General features: G+C 62.6%; 1 protein-coding gene across 4 annotated transcripts in view; it reads left to right on the top strand.

Annotated features, from left to right (window-relative positions):
• Window positions 1–335: 335 nt before the first annotated feature.
• Window positions 336–17,135, top strand: part of NOS3 (nitric oxide synthase 3) — a 105,097-nt gene continuing 88,297 nt past the window's right edge. For all 4 annotated transcript variants that reach the window (XR_003998260.1, XM_030546588.1, XM_030546587.1 and 1 more), the window contains exons 1-3: window positions 336–626; window positions 3,706–3,808; window positions 15,531–15,679. Coding sequence is in view for 3 of the 4 variants with exons in the window: in XM_030546588.1 (XP_030402448.1) it covers window positions 514–626; window positions 3,706–3,808; window positions 15,531–15,679 (365 nt within the window). In the remaining variant the exon portion in view is untranslated. The remainder of the gene's footprint in view (window positions 627–3,705; window positions 3,809–15,530; window positions 15,680–17,135) is intronic.

The raw sequence follows: 17,135 nt of genomic DNA, 5'->3' as shown, positions 1-17,135 counted from the left end.
TCACGCTGGCTGCGGGGCCCTGGGCTTTCCTGACACCTCAGCCCCAGGGGGACGCCCTGGCTCTGACTCAGCTGCCTACGCCAGCAGGGCTGCCGGAGGGGAGGAAGCCTGGCCCGCGTGTCCCGGCCTCGCTGAGCGGTGTAGCCCTGCCCCAGGGACGAGCTAATCTGCCGCACAGATGGGGAATCAGGTGTAGAGCTAGGAGAGAACCCAGGAGTCCTGACTGCTGCCCCACCCCCACTCTTACCACTAGACCCCTGCTCCCAGGGCTGGGCTAGAACCCAGGAACCCTGGCTTCCAGCCCCACACCCTCCTGCTCTAACCACTAGCTGCACTGCCCCACAGGCAGGGCTAGAACCCAGGAGCCCTGGCCCCATGCCCACCCCTCCCCATTGTGTGCTGGGCAGGGGCGTGGGAGTCACTCAAAGGTCCCCGGTTCGTCCCCTGCAGAGGAAGTGACTGTTGCCGGTCCCGGCCCGGAGCTCAGTCGACCCAGGGCTCAGTCCTGGCGCGATGGGGAACCTGCAGGGAGTGCTGCACGAGCCCGCCCGCACCTGTGCCCTCAGTCTCTGCTCCCGGCAGCGGGGCTCCGTGCCCGAGGACGGCGCCGGCTGCGCCAAGGCCAGGTAAGGGCCGAGGGGACACCGGGGTGAGCTGCCCTGCCCTGCCCTGCCCACAGCCCGTTCTCCCAGGCCCTGGCACTGGGCTGGCACTCGGGTGCTGGGCGCCAGTTCATGCTCTGCCACATGCTCCCCACGGGACCCTGGGCCAGGGGGTGACAGCCCCGCCCTGCCCCCCGGGCTCCAGGGAGCAGACCCCCGACAGTGGGGAGATGCCCAGACGCTGCGTGACGGACACCAGAAAAGTGTCCCAGAGATGGGTGTGAGAGACAGAACCTCCAGCCACCCCGAGTCCCCCCCCGACAGCACCCTCACTGACCCCCCTGACACCCGACAGTGCCCCCGCCCCTCCCCCTACAACACCCCCCACTGACCCCCACCCCTCCCCTGACAGCACCCCCCACTGAGCCCCTGCCCCTCCCCCAACAGCACCCCCACTGACCCCCCACCCCTCCCCCGACAGCACCCCCGCTGACCCTCCCCACCTCTCCCCTAACAGCACCCCCCACTGAGCCCCTGCCCCTCCCCCAACAGCACCCCCACTGACCCCCCGCCCCTCCCCTGACAGCACCCCCACTGACCCCCCACCCCTCCCCTGACAGCACCCCACTGACCCTCCCTCTCCCCTAGCAGCACCCCCACTGACCCCCCACCCCTCCCCTGACAGCACCCCCGCTGACCCCCCCACCCTCCCCTAACAGCACCCCCCACTGACCCCCCACCCCTCCCCGACAGCACCCCCGCTGACCCTCCCCACCTCTCCCCTAACAGCACCCCCCCTGAGCCCCTGCCCCTCCCCCAACAGCACCCCCACTGACCCCCCGCCCCTCCCCTGACAGCACCCCCACTGACCCCCCACCCCTCCCCTGACAGCACCCCCACTGACCCTCCCTCTCCCCTAACAGCACCCCCACTGACCCCCCACCCCTCCCTGACAGCACCCCCGCTGACCCCCCACCCTCCCCTAACAGCACCCCCCACTGACCCCCCCACCCCTCCCCCGACAGCACCCCCGCTGACCCTCCCCACCTCTCCCCTAACAGCACCCCCCACTGAGCCCCTGCCCCTCCCCCAACAGCACCCCCACTGACCCCCCCACCCTCCCCTAACAGCAACCCCCCACTGAGCCCCTCCCCCTCCCCCACTGACCCCCCACCTCTCCCCTAACAGCACCCCCCACTGAGCCCCTGCCCCTCCCCCTACAGCACCCCCCACTGCACCCCCGCTCCTCCCCCAACAGTGCCCCCAATGAGCCCCTGACCCTCCCCCTAATGCACCCCCACCGAGCGCCTGACCCTCCCCCTGCAGCCCAGCACATCCAGCTTAATGCTGCACCGACCTGGCTCCCTGTAGCACAATGCCCCTTAGAGGGAGGGGCGCTGCTGGGGGCAGGAGGGGCGCTGCTGGGGGGCCAGGAGGGGTGTTGCTGGGGGCCAGGAGGGACACTGCTGGTGGGGCAGTAGGGGAGCTGCTGGGGGAGCAGGCAGGGAGCTGCTGGGGGGCAGGAGGGGTGTTACTGGGAGCAAGAGGGGTATTGCTAGGATGGACCAGAGGGGTGTTGCTGGGGGGCAGGAGGGGAGCTGCTGTGGGGACCAGAGGGGCGCTGCTGGGGGGACAGGAGGGGTGTTTCTGGGGGGTGTGGGTGGAGGGCCATGAGGGGCGTTGCTGAGGGGCAGGAGGGGTGTTGCTGGGGAGATAGGAGGGGAGCTGCTGGGGGAGCAGGCAAGGAGCTGCTGGGGGGTACGGGGGGTATTACTGGGAGCAAGAGGGGTATTGCTGGGGTGGACCAGAGGGGTGTTGCTGGGGGGCAGGAGGGGAGCTGCTGTGGGGATCGTTGGGGCGCTGCTGGGGGGACAGGAGGGGTGTTGCTGGAGGGCCACGAGGGGCGTTGCTGGGGGGGCAGGAGGGGAGCTGCTGTGGGGATCGTTGGGGCGCTGCTGGGGGGACAGGAGGGGTGTTGCTGGGGGGTGTTGCTGGAGGGCCATGAGGGGCGTTGCTGGGGGGCAGGAGGGGTGTTGCTGGGGAGACAGGAGGGGAGCTGCTGGGGGGCAAGAGGGGTGTTACTGGGGGCAGGAGGAGTGTTGCTAGGGTGGACCATAGGGGTGTTGCTGGGGCGACAGAAGGGGTGTTGCTGGGGGGCAGGAGGGGAGCTGCTGTGGGGACCAGAGGGGCACTGCTGGGGAGACAGGAGGGGTGTTGCTGGGGTGTGTTGCTGGGGGGCAGGAGAGGTGTTTCTGGGGGGCCACGAGGGGCGTTGCTGGGGGGGGCAGGAGGGCTGTTGCTGGGGGGACAGGAGGCGAGCTGCTGGGGGGGCAGGAGGGGCGTTGCTGGGGGGACAGGAGGGGAGTTGGTGGGGTGGACCGGAGGGGTGTTGGAGGGTGTTGCTGGGGGCAGGAGGGGAGCTGCTGGGGGGACAGAAGGGGAGCTGCTGGGGGGACTGGAGGGGCGTTGCTGGGGGGACAGAAGGGGAGCTGCTGGGGGGCAGGAGGGGAGTTGGTGGGGTGGACCGGAGGGGTGTTGGAGGGCGTTGCTGGGGGGGGCAGGAGGGGAGCTGCTGGGGGGACAGAAGGGGAGCTGCTGGGGGGACTGGAGGGGCGTTGCTGGGGGGACAGAAGGGGAGCTGCTGGGGGGCAGGAGGGGAGTTGGTGGGGTGGACCGGAGGGGTGTTGGAGGATGTTGCTGGGGGGCAGGAGGGGAGCTGCTGGGGGGACTGGAGGGGCGTTGCTGGGGGGTGTTGCTGGAGGGCCATGAGGGCGTTGCTGGGGGGACAGGAGGGGAGCTGCTGCGGGGGCAGGAGGGGCGTTGCTGGGGACAGGAGGGGAGTTGGTGGGGTGGACCGGAGGGGTGTTGGAGGGTGTTGCTGGGGGGCAGGAGGGGAGCTGCTGGGGGGCAGGAGGGGCGTTGCTGGGGACAGGAGGGGAGTTGGTGGGGTGGACCGGAGGGGTGTTGGAGGGTGTTGCTGGGGGGCAGGAGGGGAGCTGCTGGGGGGCAGGAGGGGCGTTGCTGGGGACAGGAGGAATGCTGCTGGGGGTGAAGCTCTCACACAGGGTCCCCTTGCTGACTGTGCCCACCCCTCTGCACCCAGCTCTGTGCCCGTCCGCCCCATTGAGCCCCCGAGATACTCGCGGATCAAGAACTGGGAAGCAGGTACCATCGCCTACGACACGCTGAGTGCGCAGGCCACGCAGGTGAGGGGGCACCGTGGGGCATGTGGGGTGTGATGCCAGGCCCATGGGAGGGGGCTGCAGGTGGGCTTGAGAAGCTGGGTGCCACGCTGCTGGGGGGAGTCCAAGCCTCTGGCTCCCTGCTCTCGGGGGGCTGCAAACCTCGGGGGCCGGACCAGAGCTCAGCTGGGTGCATGCAGCCAGAGCCCCTGCAGCTCCTGAGATGGGCGACTGGCCTGGAGGCTGCCCCTGTTCTGGGCCCCTCTGGGCCTGGCCCCTCGTTCCCAACCCCATTGTCCTGCTCCAGCTCTTCCACCGGCCCTGGGCGCAGTCGGGAATCGGCTCCCTCATGCGACATTTCTCACAGGTCCTCTGCCTGCCCTGTCCCGGACTCCCAGGACTCGGCTCTCGGCTCCATACGGTCTCCAGGGGGAACCCCCATCAGGGCGACAGCCCTTCTCAGGGGGGGCGCTCTCTCTTTGGGGTTACAGCCCTTGCCTCCTGGGCCTGCACCTCTGAGCCTCCAGCAGCCTGGCTCTGCCATGGGCCCCGGTGCCCCCAGCCCCAGAGGGAGCAATACCCCCCCACCGATCTCCCCTCCAAGAGGGAGCGATGCCCCGCCCCGATCTCCCCACCCCCAGAGGGAGCTATACCCCCCAATCTCCCCACCTCCCCGAGGGAGCGATGCCCCGCCCCAATCTCCCCACCCCCAGAGGGATCGATGCCCCTCCCATTCTCTCCACCTCCCCAAGGGAGCAATCCCCCCCCCGATCTCCCCACCCCCAGAAGGAGCGATGCCCCCCCGATCTCCCCTCCTCCCCAAGGGAGCAATGCCCCCCCGATCTCCCCACCCCCAGAGGGATCGATGCCCCTCCCATTCTCTCCACCTCCCCAAGGGAGAAATGCCCCCCCCAATCTCCCCACCCCCAGAGGGAGTGATGCCCCCCCGATCTCCCCTCCTCCCCAAGGGAGCAATGCCCCCCCCCGATCTCCCCACCCCCAGAGGGAGCTATACCCCCCCGAACTGCCAACCTCCCCGAGGGAGCGATGCCTCGCCCTGATCTCTCCACCCCCTGAGGGATCGATGCCCCCCCCAAATCTCCCCTCCTCCCCAAGGGAGCAATGCCCCCCCTGATCTCCCCACCCCCAGAGGGGATGATGCCCCCCCGATCTCCCCACCCCCAGAGGAAGCGATGCCCCCCCCGATCTCCTCACCCCCGAAGGGGTTGATGCCCCCTGTTCTCTAGCCCGGAGTGACTCTCAGCCAGCGTAACACAGGAGGGTTTATTGAGAGGCGAACCCAGCACAGGAAACTCTCCGGCCTCAGGCCTGGCCTCCCTCTGCCCAGCACATCTAGGTCTCTCCAGCCTCCGGGGGGCTCTGCCTGCTCCCCCTCTGCAGCCCAGAGACCCCCACTTCCAGCTGGGCATCTGATATCACCTGCCCCCAAGCCCCGCCTCTGTCCTTTGTCTTCTGTCCCAGGTAAACAGGTCGCCTGGGCCTCCTCCCCTCTCCGCCTCTCCTCCCTAGGCTGGACTGGCTGGTCAGGTCACTGGGTCGCCTGGGCCTCCTCTCCCCTCTTCTGTCCTCTGGCCCCTCTGGCTGGACTGGCTGGTCAGGTCACTGGGGTCCTCTCCCCGCAGCCCATTGAGCTCCCACTGGCCAGAACCGGCTGATTGCCAAGCTGGTCGCTAGGTCCTCCATCTCCCGGCTGTTGTCCGGGGTCCCGACTGCTGGGCGAGGTCACACAACCCCAACACCCACCCTCACCCCTTCATTACACACGCAGCAGACAGGGAAACTGAATTCTGTGTTCATGCAAAACATTAAGAAGATCCCCCACTTCATCACATCTCTTCCCCCTCCAGTCTGAACTGAGTGGGGTCATTCCAGCCGGTGACCTGGGGAAGTTCAGGGCCCCTTCTCTGGGACAAGGCATTGGCTGGAACGTTTGAACTTTTATCAGCGTGGACCACATCCACCTCATAACCCTGGGGGTCAGACCCCATCCTAGGGCTGGGCATTAGCCCCCGTCAGTTGGTGCAGCCCTGCCCTGCATCTGAACTTGTCCTCGTCTGGGTCTACCCCTCGGTTAGAGCCTCCTTCTGTGCACAGAGCGACCCAGCACTGCTTGGCCCAGGCTTCCTCGACCGGCTCGCCCGTCTCACAGAGCCCCGTGGTGGGAGCTGAAGTGGGGCACAAACCTCCAGTGGTGCCCTGCCTGCCATCCCATGAGAGACCTGGGCTTGCTTCTTGCTTTGAGGAATGGGCCAGTCTCTGATCCCCCTCCCCTTGGCCAGCTCTAGCTTTAGACAGACGCTTCCTGCTTTGTGTCCCAGCCAGGTACGACACCTCTGCCATCTCCACCTTCCCCTTCCAGTCTCTATAGTCGTTCAGCATCCTGGTGCCCCAGCCCCTTCTCACCAGGACACGGTTCTCCCTAGCTGGCCTGAAGACACATGTTATTCATGCTCTCCCAGGCACACTCCTCCACACCCCTCAGGAACTGATCCCCCAGGCGCTGGGAGTGGCAGGTGCCCACTTGAGGCTGACAGGCAGGACCAGGAACCACAAAATCCCCATGGGGTGATGGGAGCAGATTCCATCCCAGCATCTGGGTGCCAAGGTACCTGCCTGTAGCCTTTAGTGAGATCCCTGGTATTGAGGTACCTTGTTTAGGATCTTGTCAGGCCGAGGCCTGAGCCAGGCATCGGGCATGGTGATGGCATTGAGCTTCCAAGAGTCCACAGAGTTTGATCGACCTGTCCTTGGGGACCAGCCCCACGGGAGAGGCCCAGGGCTGGGGGGTGGCTGGACCTCCCCTACAGCCAGCATGACTCTGACCTTTCTGGCCAGGGCCTGGGCTGTTTCCCGGTGACTGGGAATGGGGAACACCTGGTGGGTAGGTGATTTTTGTCTCCCCTCCCCCGTGGACAGCTAGATTAGTCAGCCCAGGCCGGCTGGAGGACAGGGAGGGATGCGGCCCCTCTGCTTCCTGCCTATGGGCAGAGTTAGGGCAGAGGGGGCTTGATTTCAGCAGGAGGCTGGCTCCTGTCTCAGAGAAGAGACCCGCTGGGGACCCCTCCACACTGCCTTCTCCTCCCCATGCCCACACACAACCAGCACCCACTGCTCCCTGTCAATGTGTGACTTCATTGTGTCCACATGGGACACGCGCCTGACTGAGCCGCGCCAGGACATGACTCATCTCCTTCCGCTGGTTCATGATTTCACAGGGCCCATCCCAGGCGCCCTTCGCACAGAGCCAAGACCCCTCCCCTGGTCCCCAGTGCCAGAGGAGCCAGCATGCTGTCATGCCAGCCTTTCTGCTTTCCTTGGACCCTGGCTAGGTTCTTCCTGGCCAAGCCCGTGGGCTCAGTGAGCTTTCCCCAGAACGTACTCCACCCCTGAGTCGCCATTCATCTTTCCCTCCCAGTCTCACTTCCCTTCCATACACCAACTCGAAAGGGGGGACCCCTGTGAATTTCTGGGGCAGTAAAAAGTTCTGCAGCCCCCTCACTGGATGCACAGGCCCCCCTGAAGTTTACAGGGAGGGATATGGTACTTCTGGGGAGCCACTAGTTGCTTACTGATCCCACAAGGTTCAGTTTTCCTGGCACCAAATCCCTTTTCTTACAGGGATCTTTCCCTGCAGTTCTTCCCCAGGGTCTTGCAACACTGGGGCCCACAAGGGCCCTCAGCTTCTTCAAGGAGGGACCCTTCTGTTGCTCAGTCTGGAGTTGTCATGGACTCACAGATCGTGCCCACTCGTGACCCCGTGGCGGGTGCTCCTTTCAGTGCCACAGCCCTTCTCGGGGGTCCACCCTCTCTCGGGGTTCGGCCCCTCCACCTCCTGGAGCCGCACCTCTCTGAGCCTCAGCACGTCTGTCTCTCGCCATGGGCCCCTCAGGGAGTCCCCTCACTCTGGACCCCCCGGGCCTCCTCACCCCCGAAGGGGTTGATGCCCCCTGTTCTCTAGCCCGGAGTGACTCTCAGCCAGCGTAACACAGGAGGGTTTATTGAGCGTCTGAACCCAGCACAGGAAACTCTCCAGCCTCAGGCCTGGCCTCCCTCAGCCCAGCACATCCCAGTCCCCCTGCAGCCAGGTGGGCTCTGCCTGCTCCCCCTCTCCAGCCCAGAGCCCCCCTGCTTCCCAGCTGGGCCTCCGGTATCCCCGGCCCCAAGCCCCCTCTGTCCATTGTCTTCTCTCCAGGGAAACAGGGTTGCCTGGGTCTCCTCTCCCCTCTTCTGTCCTCTGGCCCCTCTGGCTGGAACCAGCTGGTCAGGTCACCGGGGTCCTCTCCCCGCAGCCCATTGTCCTCCCACTGGCCAGAACCAGCTGCGACTCCTGAGCTGGATTTCTGGGTCATCAAGTCACCAGTCGCTGGGGTCTCCATCCTCCCGGCCATCGGCCGGGGTCCCAAGTCCCCTCTCCCGATCTCTGTAACAACAAACTCCCTCTCCTCTCACCTTGTTAAGCCACTAACACCCAGGGACACAGAGTCCCACCCCCTCTGCATGCAAACCGTTGGAAACCCCCCCCACACTTCTTCACCTCTCTCCCCCCTTTGTGGCTGAATGGAGCAGGGTCACTTAGCCAGTGACCTGGGGAAGTTCAGGGCCCCCGCCCCGTGATAAAGCATCGGCTATAACATTGGCCCTCCTCCTCACATGGACCACCTCCATGTCACACCCCTGGAGGAGCAGGCTCCATCCCTGAGCTATGTGAGAGGGGGAAGCCAGACGAGGTGGTCTGGACCGAGCAGTGCCAGAGGGCTCTCTCTGTACTGAAGGAGGCTCTAATCCAGGGCCCGGTAAATCTGGCAAACCCAGACTTTGCTGAGCCTTTTGCAGTGGTCACCGACGCCTCAGACGCAGGGCCGACTCCAGACACAGCCTACCAAGCACGTGCTTGGGGCGGCACCTTGCGACGGGGCGGCACTCGGGGTTTGTTTGTTTGTTTTTTGGTTCGGCTGGGTGGTGCTGGGGGGAGGCGGGACTTGGGAAGTGGGGCTCCGAGCTGGAGGGGCGGGGACAGGCGGCGCAGTGCGACGCTCGGGGGGTGGGGACGGGCGGCACAGTGTGGCGCTCGGGGGGCAGGGACAGGCGGCGCGACGCGACGCTCGGGGGGTGGGGACGGGCAGAGCAGTGTGGTGCTCGGAGGCGTGGGGACGGGTGGCGCAGTGTGGCGCTCGGGGGGCAGGGACAGGCGGCGCGACGCGACGCTTGGGGGGTGGGGACGGGCAGAGCAGTGTGGTGCTCGGAGGCGTGGGGACGGGTGGCGCAGTGTGGCGCTCGGGGGGGCAGGGACAGGCGGCGCGATGCGACGCTTGGGGGGTGGGGACGGGCAGCGCAGTGCGGCGCTCGGGGGGCGGAGATGTGCAGTGCTTGGGAGGGCGGGGACGGGCGGCCCAGTGCGGTGCTCGGGAGGGCAGGGACTTGGGCAGCGCGATGCGATGCTCGGGGGGCGGGGATGGGTGGCGCAGTGCGGCGCTCGGGGGGGCAGGGACAGGCGGCGCAGTGCGACGCTCAGGAGGGCGGGGACAGGCGGCGTGATGTGACGCTCAGGAGGGCGGGGACGGGCGGCGAAGTGCGGCGCTCGGGGGGGCGGGGACTTGGGCAGCGCAACGTGACGCTTGAGGGGATGGAGGACTTGGGCGGTGCAACGCTCGGGGGGCAGGGCGGCGCTCTTTGTTTTCACTTGGGGCATCAAAAATGTTAGAGCCGGCCCTGCTCAGACGCAGGACTGGGCACGGTGCTGAGGCAAGCCGATGCTGAGGGGGGGAGACACCCCAGCGGGTACCTGAGCAAGAAACTGCTGCCCTGGGAGCAGAACTCTGCGGCCTCAGAGCAGAAATGCCCGGCCATGGTGCCAGCCCTTAGAAAGCTGCAGCTGGATCTATTTGGGCAGTGCTTTACTGTGTGTACTGACCACGCTCCTCCAACGTGGCGGCATGCGCAAGGGGCTGATGCCGAGCTGCTGGGAAAGAGACACCTGTTCAGAGGGTGGCAAGGTCAAGCTGGGGGCTCTTAACCCAGAGAGCCCAAATTGCAGCCCTCCAAACTGGAGCGCTGGCAGAAGACCCAATCCCAGTTTGAACCCCAGAGGTATTGGGGTGTCAAAAGGGTCCGGGCTGCATAAACCTTCCCACACGCAGCCTGCAAGCGCCATCAAGCACGACAGACCCATGGGAGGGTGTGAAACTGGAAGGGCCTGGTGTAACCCCCACCAAGGAATGGGAGAGATGATGGGGCATCCGTGGGAGCATTGGTGGGTTCAAACTTCCCCAGGTCACTGGCTGAAGTGACCTCGCTCAGTTCGATCTCGAAGGGGGGAGAGATGTGATGAACTGGGACTCTTCTTAATGTTTTCTCTGAATACTGGGAGGGGGGCTCAGTTCCTGGCTGACCCTCTGTCTCCTGGCAACTAACGGCCAGGCCCTTCCCCCCTGCAAGGGGATGCTAAAGGTGGGGGAGAACAAAGAGGTCAGGTGCCCTCCTGGCGGTAAAGGAACGGAAACCCCCTCCAGGCCCTCCTTTCTGGCCTTTGTCTCTTTCCCGGGACAGGAGGTCACCTGATCTTTGTTCACCTTTAGCATCCCCTTGCCGGGGCGGAAGGGCCCCGGCCATTTGTTGCCAGGATGCAAAGTGTCAGCAATTTATGCACCCTGGAGACTTAAGAAATGCATAGGGGAAACTGAGGCACCCACACAGTATTCAGAGGAAACATTAAGAACAGCCCCACTTCATCACATCTCTCCCCCCTTCGAGACCGAACTGAGCGAGGTCACTTCAGCCAGTGACCTTGGGAAGTTTGAACCCACCAATGCTCCCACGGATGCCCCATCATCTCTCCCATTCCTTGGTGGGGGTTACACCAGGCCCTTCCAGTTTCACACCCTCCCATGGGTCTGTCGTGCTTGATGGCGCTTGCAGGCTGCGTGTGGGAAGGTTTATGCAGCCCGGGCCCTTTTGCCATCCCAATACCCCTGGGGTTCAAACTGGGATTGGGTCGTCTGCCAGCGCTCCAGTTTGGAGGGCTGCAATTTGGGCTCTCTGGGTTAAGAGCCCCCAGCTTGACCTTGTCCACCCTCTGAACAGGTGTCTCTTTCCCAGCAGCTCGGCATCAGCCCCTTGCGCATGCCGCCACGTCGGAGGAGAGTGGTCAGTACACACAGTAAAGCACTGCCCAAATAGATCCAGCTGCAGCTTTCTAAGGGCTGGCACCATGGCCGGTCATTTCTGCTCTGAGGCCGCAGAGTTCTGCTCCCAGGGCAGCAGTTTCTTGCTCAGGTACCCGCTGGGGTGTCTCCCCCCCTCAGCATCGGCTTGCCTCAGCACCGTGCCCAGTCCTGCGTCTGAGGCGTCGGTGACCACTGCAAAAGGCTCAGCAAAGTCTGGGTTTGCCAGATTTACTGAGCCCTGGATTAGAGCCTCCTTCAGTATAGAGAGAGCCCTCTGGCACTGCTCGGTCCAGACCACCTCGTCTGGCTTCCTTCTCTCACATAGCTCAGGGATGGGGCAACTAGGGGGCTAACCTGGGGTACAAACCTCCGGTAGCACCCCACCATCCTGAAAAAGGCCTGGGCTTGTTTCTTGGTCTGGGGAATGGGCCAATCTCTGATCATCTCCACCTTGCACTTTTCGGCTTTTACCATCAGTCCCACCTCCTTGAGGCAGCCCAGCCCCCTCTTCACCTGGGACACCTGTTCTTCCCAGGTCCGGCTAAAGATGCACATGTTATCAGTTTTCAGAGTAGCAGCCATGTTAGTCTGTATCCGCAAAAAGAACAGGAGTACTTGTGGCACCTTAAAGACTAACAAATTCATTTCAGCATGAGCTTTCGTGAGCTACAGCTCACTTCTTCGGATGCACAGAATGGAACACACAGACAGGAGATATTTATACATACAGAGAACATGAGAAGGTGGAAGTATGCATACCAACAGGGAGAGTCCAATCAATTGAGATGAGCTATCGTCAGCAGGGGAAAAAAGACTTTTGAAGTGATAATTAAGATGACCCATAGAAGGTGTGAGGAGAACTTAACATAGGGAAATAGATTCAATTAGTGCATGACCCAGTTATCAGTTATCTGACACTGTTATCAGTGTCTGCCAGGGCCAAGTTCTCCATCCCCCCAGCTTGTCTAGAATCTCCCCAGGCCTAGGCATGGGGTCGGCATCGGACACTGTGATGGCTTTAAGCTTCTGATAGCCCCCATAAAACCAGATCATCCTGTCTCGCTTGGGGATCAGCCCCACGGGTGAGGCCCATGGGCTGTAAAACGTCTGGATCCCATCTAAAGCCAGCATGTCCCTGACCTCTCTCTCCAGGTTCTGGGCTGCTTTCCCAGTGACTCTGAACGGGGAACACCTGATGGGGAGATTGTCTCCCACCTCAGGGAAGAGATCCCCCAGGGGGTCTTCCCCCATCTTCATCCAATCCTCCCTCTTCAGGTTCAGGGGTCCCCTCACTCTCCTCCCATCCAGCAGCTCAAATGGGAAGAACCCTGTGGATTTCTGGGGCACCACCAGCTGCCTCCCGATTCCCCCCAGTTCTACTTCCCCTTGGGGAGCCCATTCCCGGTACAGGAATCCCTTCTCCGGCAGGACTCTGTCCCTGCAGCCTTCCCCAAGGAGGTTTGCAGCGCTGTGGCCAGCAAGTTCTCTCAGCTTCTCCAAGGAGGGATCCCTCTGCAGCTCGGTCTGGGATTCAGCAGCTGGGGCAGGGAGTGGGACCTGCTCCCTCTTGCTGGCTGGGCCTGGGGTCACAGCCCCCCTGAGCCTTGTCCCTGGTAGCTCCCTTCCTGCTGTGTAATCACTTCCCAGCAGCACGTCTGGACCAGGCAAACCTGTTTGGCAGCTGACCTGCCCTGCCCGGGTGTCCCCCCACTCAGCTGGGGTCTCAGCTCCCCCCGTGCTCAGCGCTGCCCTTGCTGTCCCAGTGGGGGCAGGCAGCGAGCTCTTTGCTCTGGTCACAGCATCAGAGCCAGCGTGAGCCCCCTCTCCGGTGTGCAGGGGGGCGGGGAGCATCTCTCCCTCCCACTCAGCCCCAGGGGGCTGGTTACAGGTAGGCAGGTATCCTGAGCCCAGCAGCCCCTCCCCCCTGCCAGCCAGGTCATTTGCATTTTCACTGACCATTTCCATCCCAGCCAATTTGTTCCCTGGATTTGAATTCAAACCCTCGGCCGTTACAGGAGCGGGTCCTGGATCCTGTCCCAAAGAGACACAGTCACCCCCCAACAGGACTTCACAGCCGATATCCTGGAGAACTCCAATGACCAGCCAGGGATCCAGGCCATAGACAGGGCGAGGGGTTTCACCCCGGGGACCTTCACCCAGGTCCCACAGCCCCATAGCATCTGCAGCTGCAACACCACAGTTCTCTCTGTCCCAGGGTCTCGCCACCCCAGGCGTGTCTCCCCAATGACCACCACCTTCTACTCCCACTGGGGGTCGAAAGGCCTGAGCCCAGGAGACTCCACGCAGACATATAGGCCAGGGCCAGGTGTGGGAGGCTGTCCACCACCCCACCCATCTGGCTGACAGCGGCTATGGCCTTGGGACCCAGCAAGGAAGCTAGATACCGGGGCTTTTCCGCAGGGTTCCCCTGGGTCAAATCACCCACCTGCTCGAAGGCAGTACGGTGGGTACCCACATCCCTCCCTCCTTAACCAGGTGCAGCAATTTAGTGTTGAGGTTCCCTGCGGAACTGGCAGCCTGGGGTCTATCCCCACTCACCCCTGGGCAGCCCCCTATGCCTCTCCGCTCCACCATCGCCAGTCCACGCTGCTGCTGCTTCTCCTGCAGCTTTTCCTCAGCCTCTTGCTCTCTCTCATGGTCCTCTCGCCTTCTCGGACTCAGCTCCAATCCCATCCGTCTTGGATTCCCTGATGGGGAACCCAATCGTGAAGACCCTCGTCTGGTTGGGGACCAGATTCTCAGGGATGCCTGGCTGCTGCTCCAGCTGCTCCCAGATCTTCTTGTAGCCCCATCTGGGTCTGGAATCTGCTCCTCAGAGCGATGCTTCTCCTCCAACTGCTCAATTAACTGTGCCTTGGTGAATGTCCCCATGCGTATCCCTCTCTTTGTGCACAGGATCACAATGTCCTTCTTAAGGGGATGGTGATAGGCCATCACTCCGCTGTTCCCAAGTGGCTCTGGACTCACAGGCCTGTGTGCTCTTGGCTCCCCCATGGTTTCCAGGAAGAACCCCTGGTGTGCCAGCCCTTCTTGTGATCACCACCTCTTTGCCAGGGTCGAGCTGCAGACTCCTCTGCCCCTGGGACTGTTCCTGCAATCCCCAGGGGAACCCTGCTACTGCAAAAATCCTTCTCTCTCCCAGGGTCGAGCGGCAAGCTCCTCCGCCCCTGAGACTGCTCGCTGCAGTCCTCAGGGGGACCCCGTTACTCCAACAATCCTTCTCGCTGGTCACACACTCCCAGAGGTTAACTGCCCCCTGAAACCGTCCCTCTCTGAGCCTTCAGCACGCCTGGTCCTCATTATCCCTCCTTTGTTTTACTGCTCCCCAGTCACTTACTGCAAGCAGTGCCATTCACGGGGTGCAGTACGTCCCGCCGCTGCCACCAGTTGTCACGGAGTCCCCGGGCGATGCTCTGGAACTGCACCCCACCAAGCCAGTCAGGACTTTGGGGAGCCTCCTCTCTCTTGGAGCAGACTTGTTCAGGGCAAGAAGCTCACACGTCTTCACCTCCTGGGTCTCTCCTTGGAGCATTCAGCATCCGGTAGTTAAACACTGGAACAAACTGCCTAGGGAGGTTGTGGAATCTCCATCTCTGGAGATATTTAAGAGTAGGTTAGATAAATGTCTGTCAGGGATGGTCTAGACAGTATTTGGTCCTGCCATGAGGGCAGGGGACTGGACTCGATGACCTCTCGAGGTCCCTTCCAGCCCTAGAGTCTATGAATCTATGAATCCTCTTCCCCTCTGTGCACTTCCCACAGTGAGCCTGCCCAGTGGGGTCCTGGAGAAGCCACAGGGTCCTGCACCCCCCCTTTGCAGTCGGACACGACTCTCAGCCAGCCAGTAAAACCGAGGTTTATTCAATGACAGGAACAGGGTCTAAAACAGAGCTTGTAGGTACCACGAACCGGACCCCTCTGCTGGGTCCATCCTGGGGCCCAGTGAGGCAGACCCCCATGTCTGCACTTCACTCCTCGTCTCCAGCCGGCTCCAGACTGAACCCCCCCCAGCCCCTCCTCTCTGCTCAGCTCCTTTCCTGGGCCAGGAGGTCACCTGACCTCTTTGTTCTCCCCCACCTTTAGCATCCCCTTGCCGGGGGAAGGGCCTGGCCATTAGTTGCCAGAAGACAGAGGGTCAGCCAGGAACTGAGCCCCCCCCAGTATTCAGAGGGAACATTAAGACCAGCCCTGCTTCCTCAGACCTCCCTTTTGCTGAGCCTGTTGAGTGGCTGCTCCTGTGCAGCGTCTCTAGGCAGGCCTGGAGGACCCACCTCACTGCTCCTTTCCCGGGTGGGGGGATGGCGAGGCAAGTCTTTCCACCCAGCGAGTAGCCCTGCCTCGTGGCCGTGAACGTATTGGAGAAGTTCCCCACGCCTCACAGGCTTTGGGAAGAAGGCTGTGGGATCCCAGGGCTGGGCTAGCAGCGGGCTGTGGCTCAGGGCACTGGTGGGGGAGGGCGGCCCTGAAGCACCGGAGCTGGGGTCCATGCTGGGTCTGACCCCAACAGCCCCCAGCCTCAGCTCTGTCCCTCTGTGCTCCAGGAGCTGCCCTGCACTGGGAAGCGGTGTCTGGGCTCCCTCATGTTCCCCAAGCAGATGGTTTGCCAGGCAGATGAGGGACCCCCAGCCAAGGAGGAGCTGCTGCCCCTGGCCCGGGACTTCATCCACCAGTACTACAGCTCCATCAAGCGGTGAGTCCCCCCCGCAGGGACTGCCAGACTGCGCGGGGGAGGCTTTTCATAAACAACCAGCAAACCCCTCCAAAGCCCAGGACTCGGGGGAGGAATTCAGCTGCCCAGACGCCTGCTGGGGAGATAACGCAGTGGGGCCAGCGCTGGGGGGCGTTCCTGCTGCAGGGGGTGGAGAAGGTGCCTGAGGGGAGGCTGCTCTGCCTGGGATGGGACAATAGGGAGGAGCTGGTTGGGAATTTGAAATCAGAAGGATCCTGCAGGGTCAGTTCTGGGTCCGGTTCTGTTCAATATCCTCATCACTGCCTTAGATCATGGCATAGAGAGTCCACTTATAAAGATTACGGCCAATACAACTGGGAGGGGTTGCAAGTTGTCACGAACTCCCAGGACCCGGGCTCTCTCAGCTCCATGTGGTCGGTGGGGGGTGCCCCCTTCAGTGCGACAGCCCTTCTCGGGGGGCTGCTCTCTCTTGGGGTCAGGCCCCTCCACCTCCTGGAGCCACACCTCTCTGAGCCTTAGCACATCTGTCTCTGCCGGGGGGCCCCTTCAGGGAGTCCCCTCCCTCTGGACCCCCAGGGTCTCCGCTCCCAGAGACAGCAATGCCCCCCGATCTCTAGCCCAGAGCGACTCTCAGCCAGTGTAAAGCAGGAGGGTTTATTGAGCATCTGAACCCAGTATGGTAAACTCTCCAGCCTCAGGCCTGGCCTCCCTCAGCACAGCACAGCTAGGTCTGTCCCACAGCCAGGGGGGCTCTGCCTGATCTCTCCCTCCAGCCCAGAACCCTCCTGTAACGATGCTGCCTCTGGTGGGACAGTTCTGAGACTATCAATTCAGGACAAATCGCTTAGAGCAGGGCAGTTACAGTCCCAGGGCGGGGGTCCTTCATTACTAAGGCACCAAACCACCCAGACAAAGAGGACTTTGGTCTCACCCCACTGGCTAACCACAAGTCACACAAGCAATTCCCTTAGACACTCCAGCTTTCCAGTATCACCACCAGTGCCACTCGTCCTGGGGATGAATGGTTATGAAAACCAATGCCCCAGTGAAAGAAAACGGTTCTCTCGATCCCAAAGGACCAAGCCCCAGACCCAGGTCAATAGACACATCAGATCTTACCCTCAAATCACGCTGTTGCCAATCCTTTAGAATCTAAAATCTAAAGGTTTATTCATAAAGAGAAAGACATATAGATGAGAGCTAGAATTGGTTACATGGAATCCATTCCATACAGTGATGGCAAAGTTCTTAGTTCAGGCTTGTAGCAGTGATAGAATAAACTGCAGGTTCAAATCAAGTCTCTGGAACATCCCCCGCTGGGATGGGTCATTCAGTCCTTTGTGCAGAGCTTCAGTTTGTAGCAAGGTTCCTTCAGAGGCAAGAAGCAGGACTGAGTTCAAGATGGAGGAGATGCAGCAGCTTTTTATAGTCTCTTGCCATGTGGTCTCTGCTTTCT

The sequence above is a fragment of the Gopherus evgoodei genome, unplaced genomic scaffold (assembly GCF_007399415.2).
Source record: "Gopherus evgoodei ecotype Sinaloan lineage unplaced genomic scaffold, rGopEvg1_v1.p scaffold_47_arrow_ctg1, whole genome shotgun sequence".
NCBI classification, from domain to species: Eukaryota; Metazoa; Chordata; order Testudines; family Testudinidae; genus Gopherus; species Gopherus evgoodei.
Note: the sequence above shows the minus strand (reverse complement) of the source record. Positions and strands in the feature narration are given on the sequence as shown.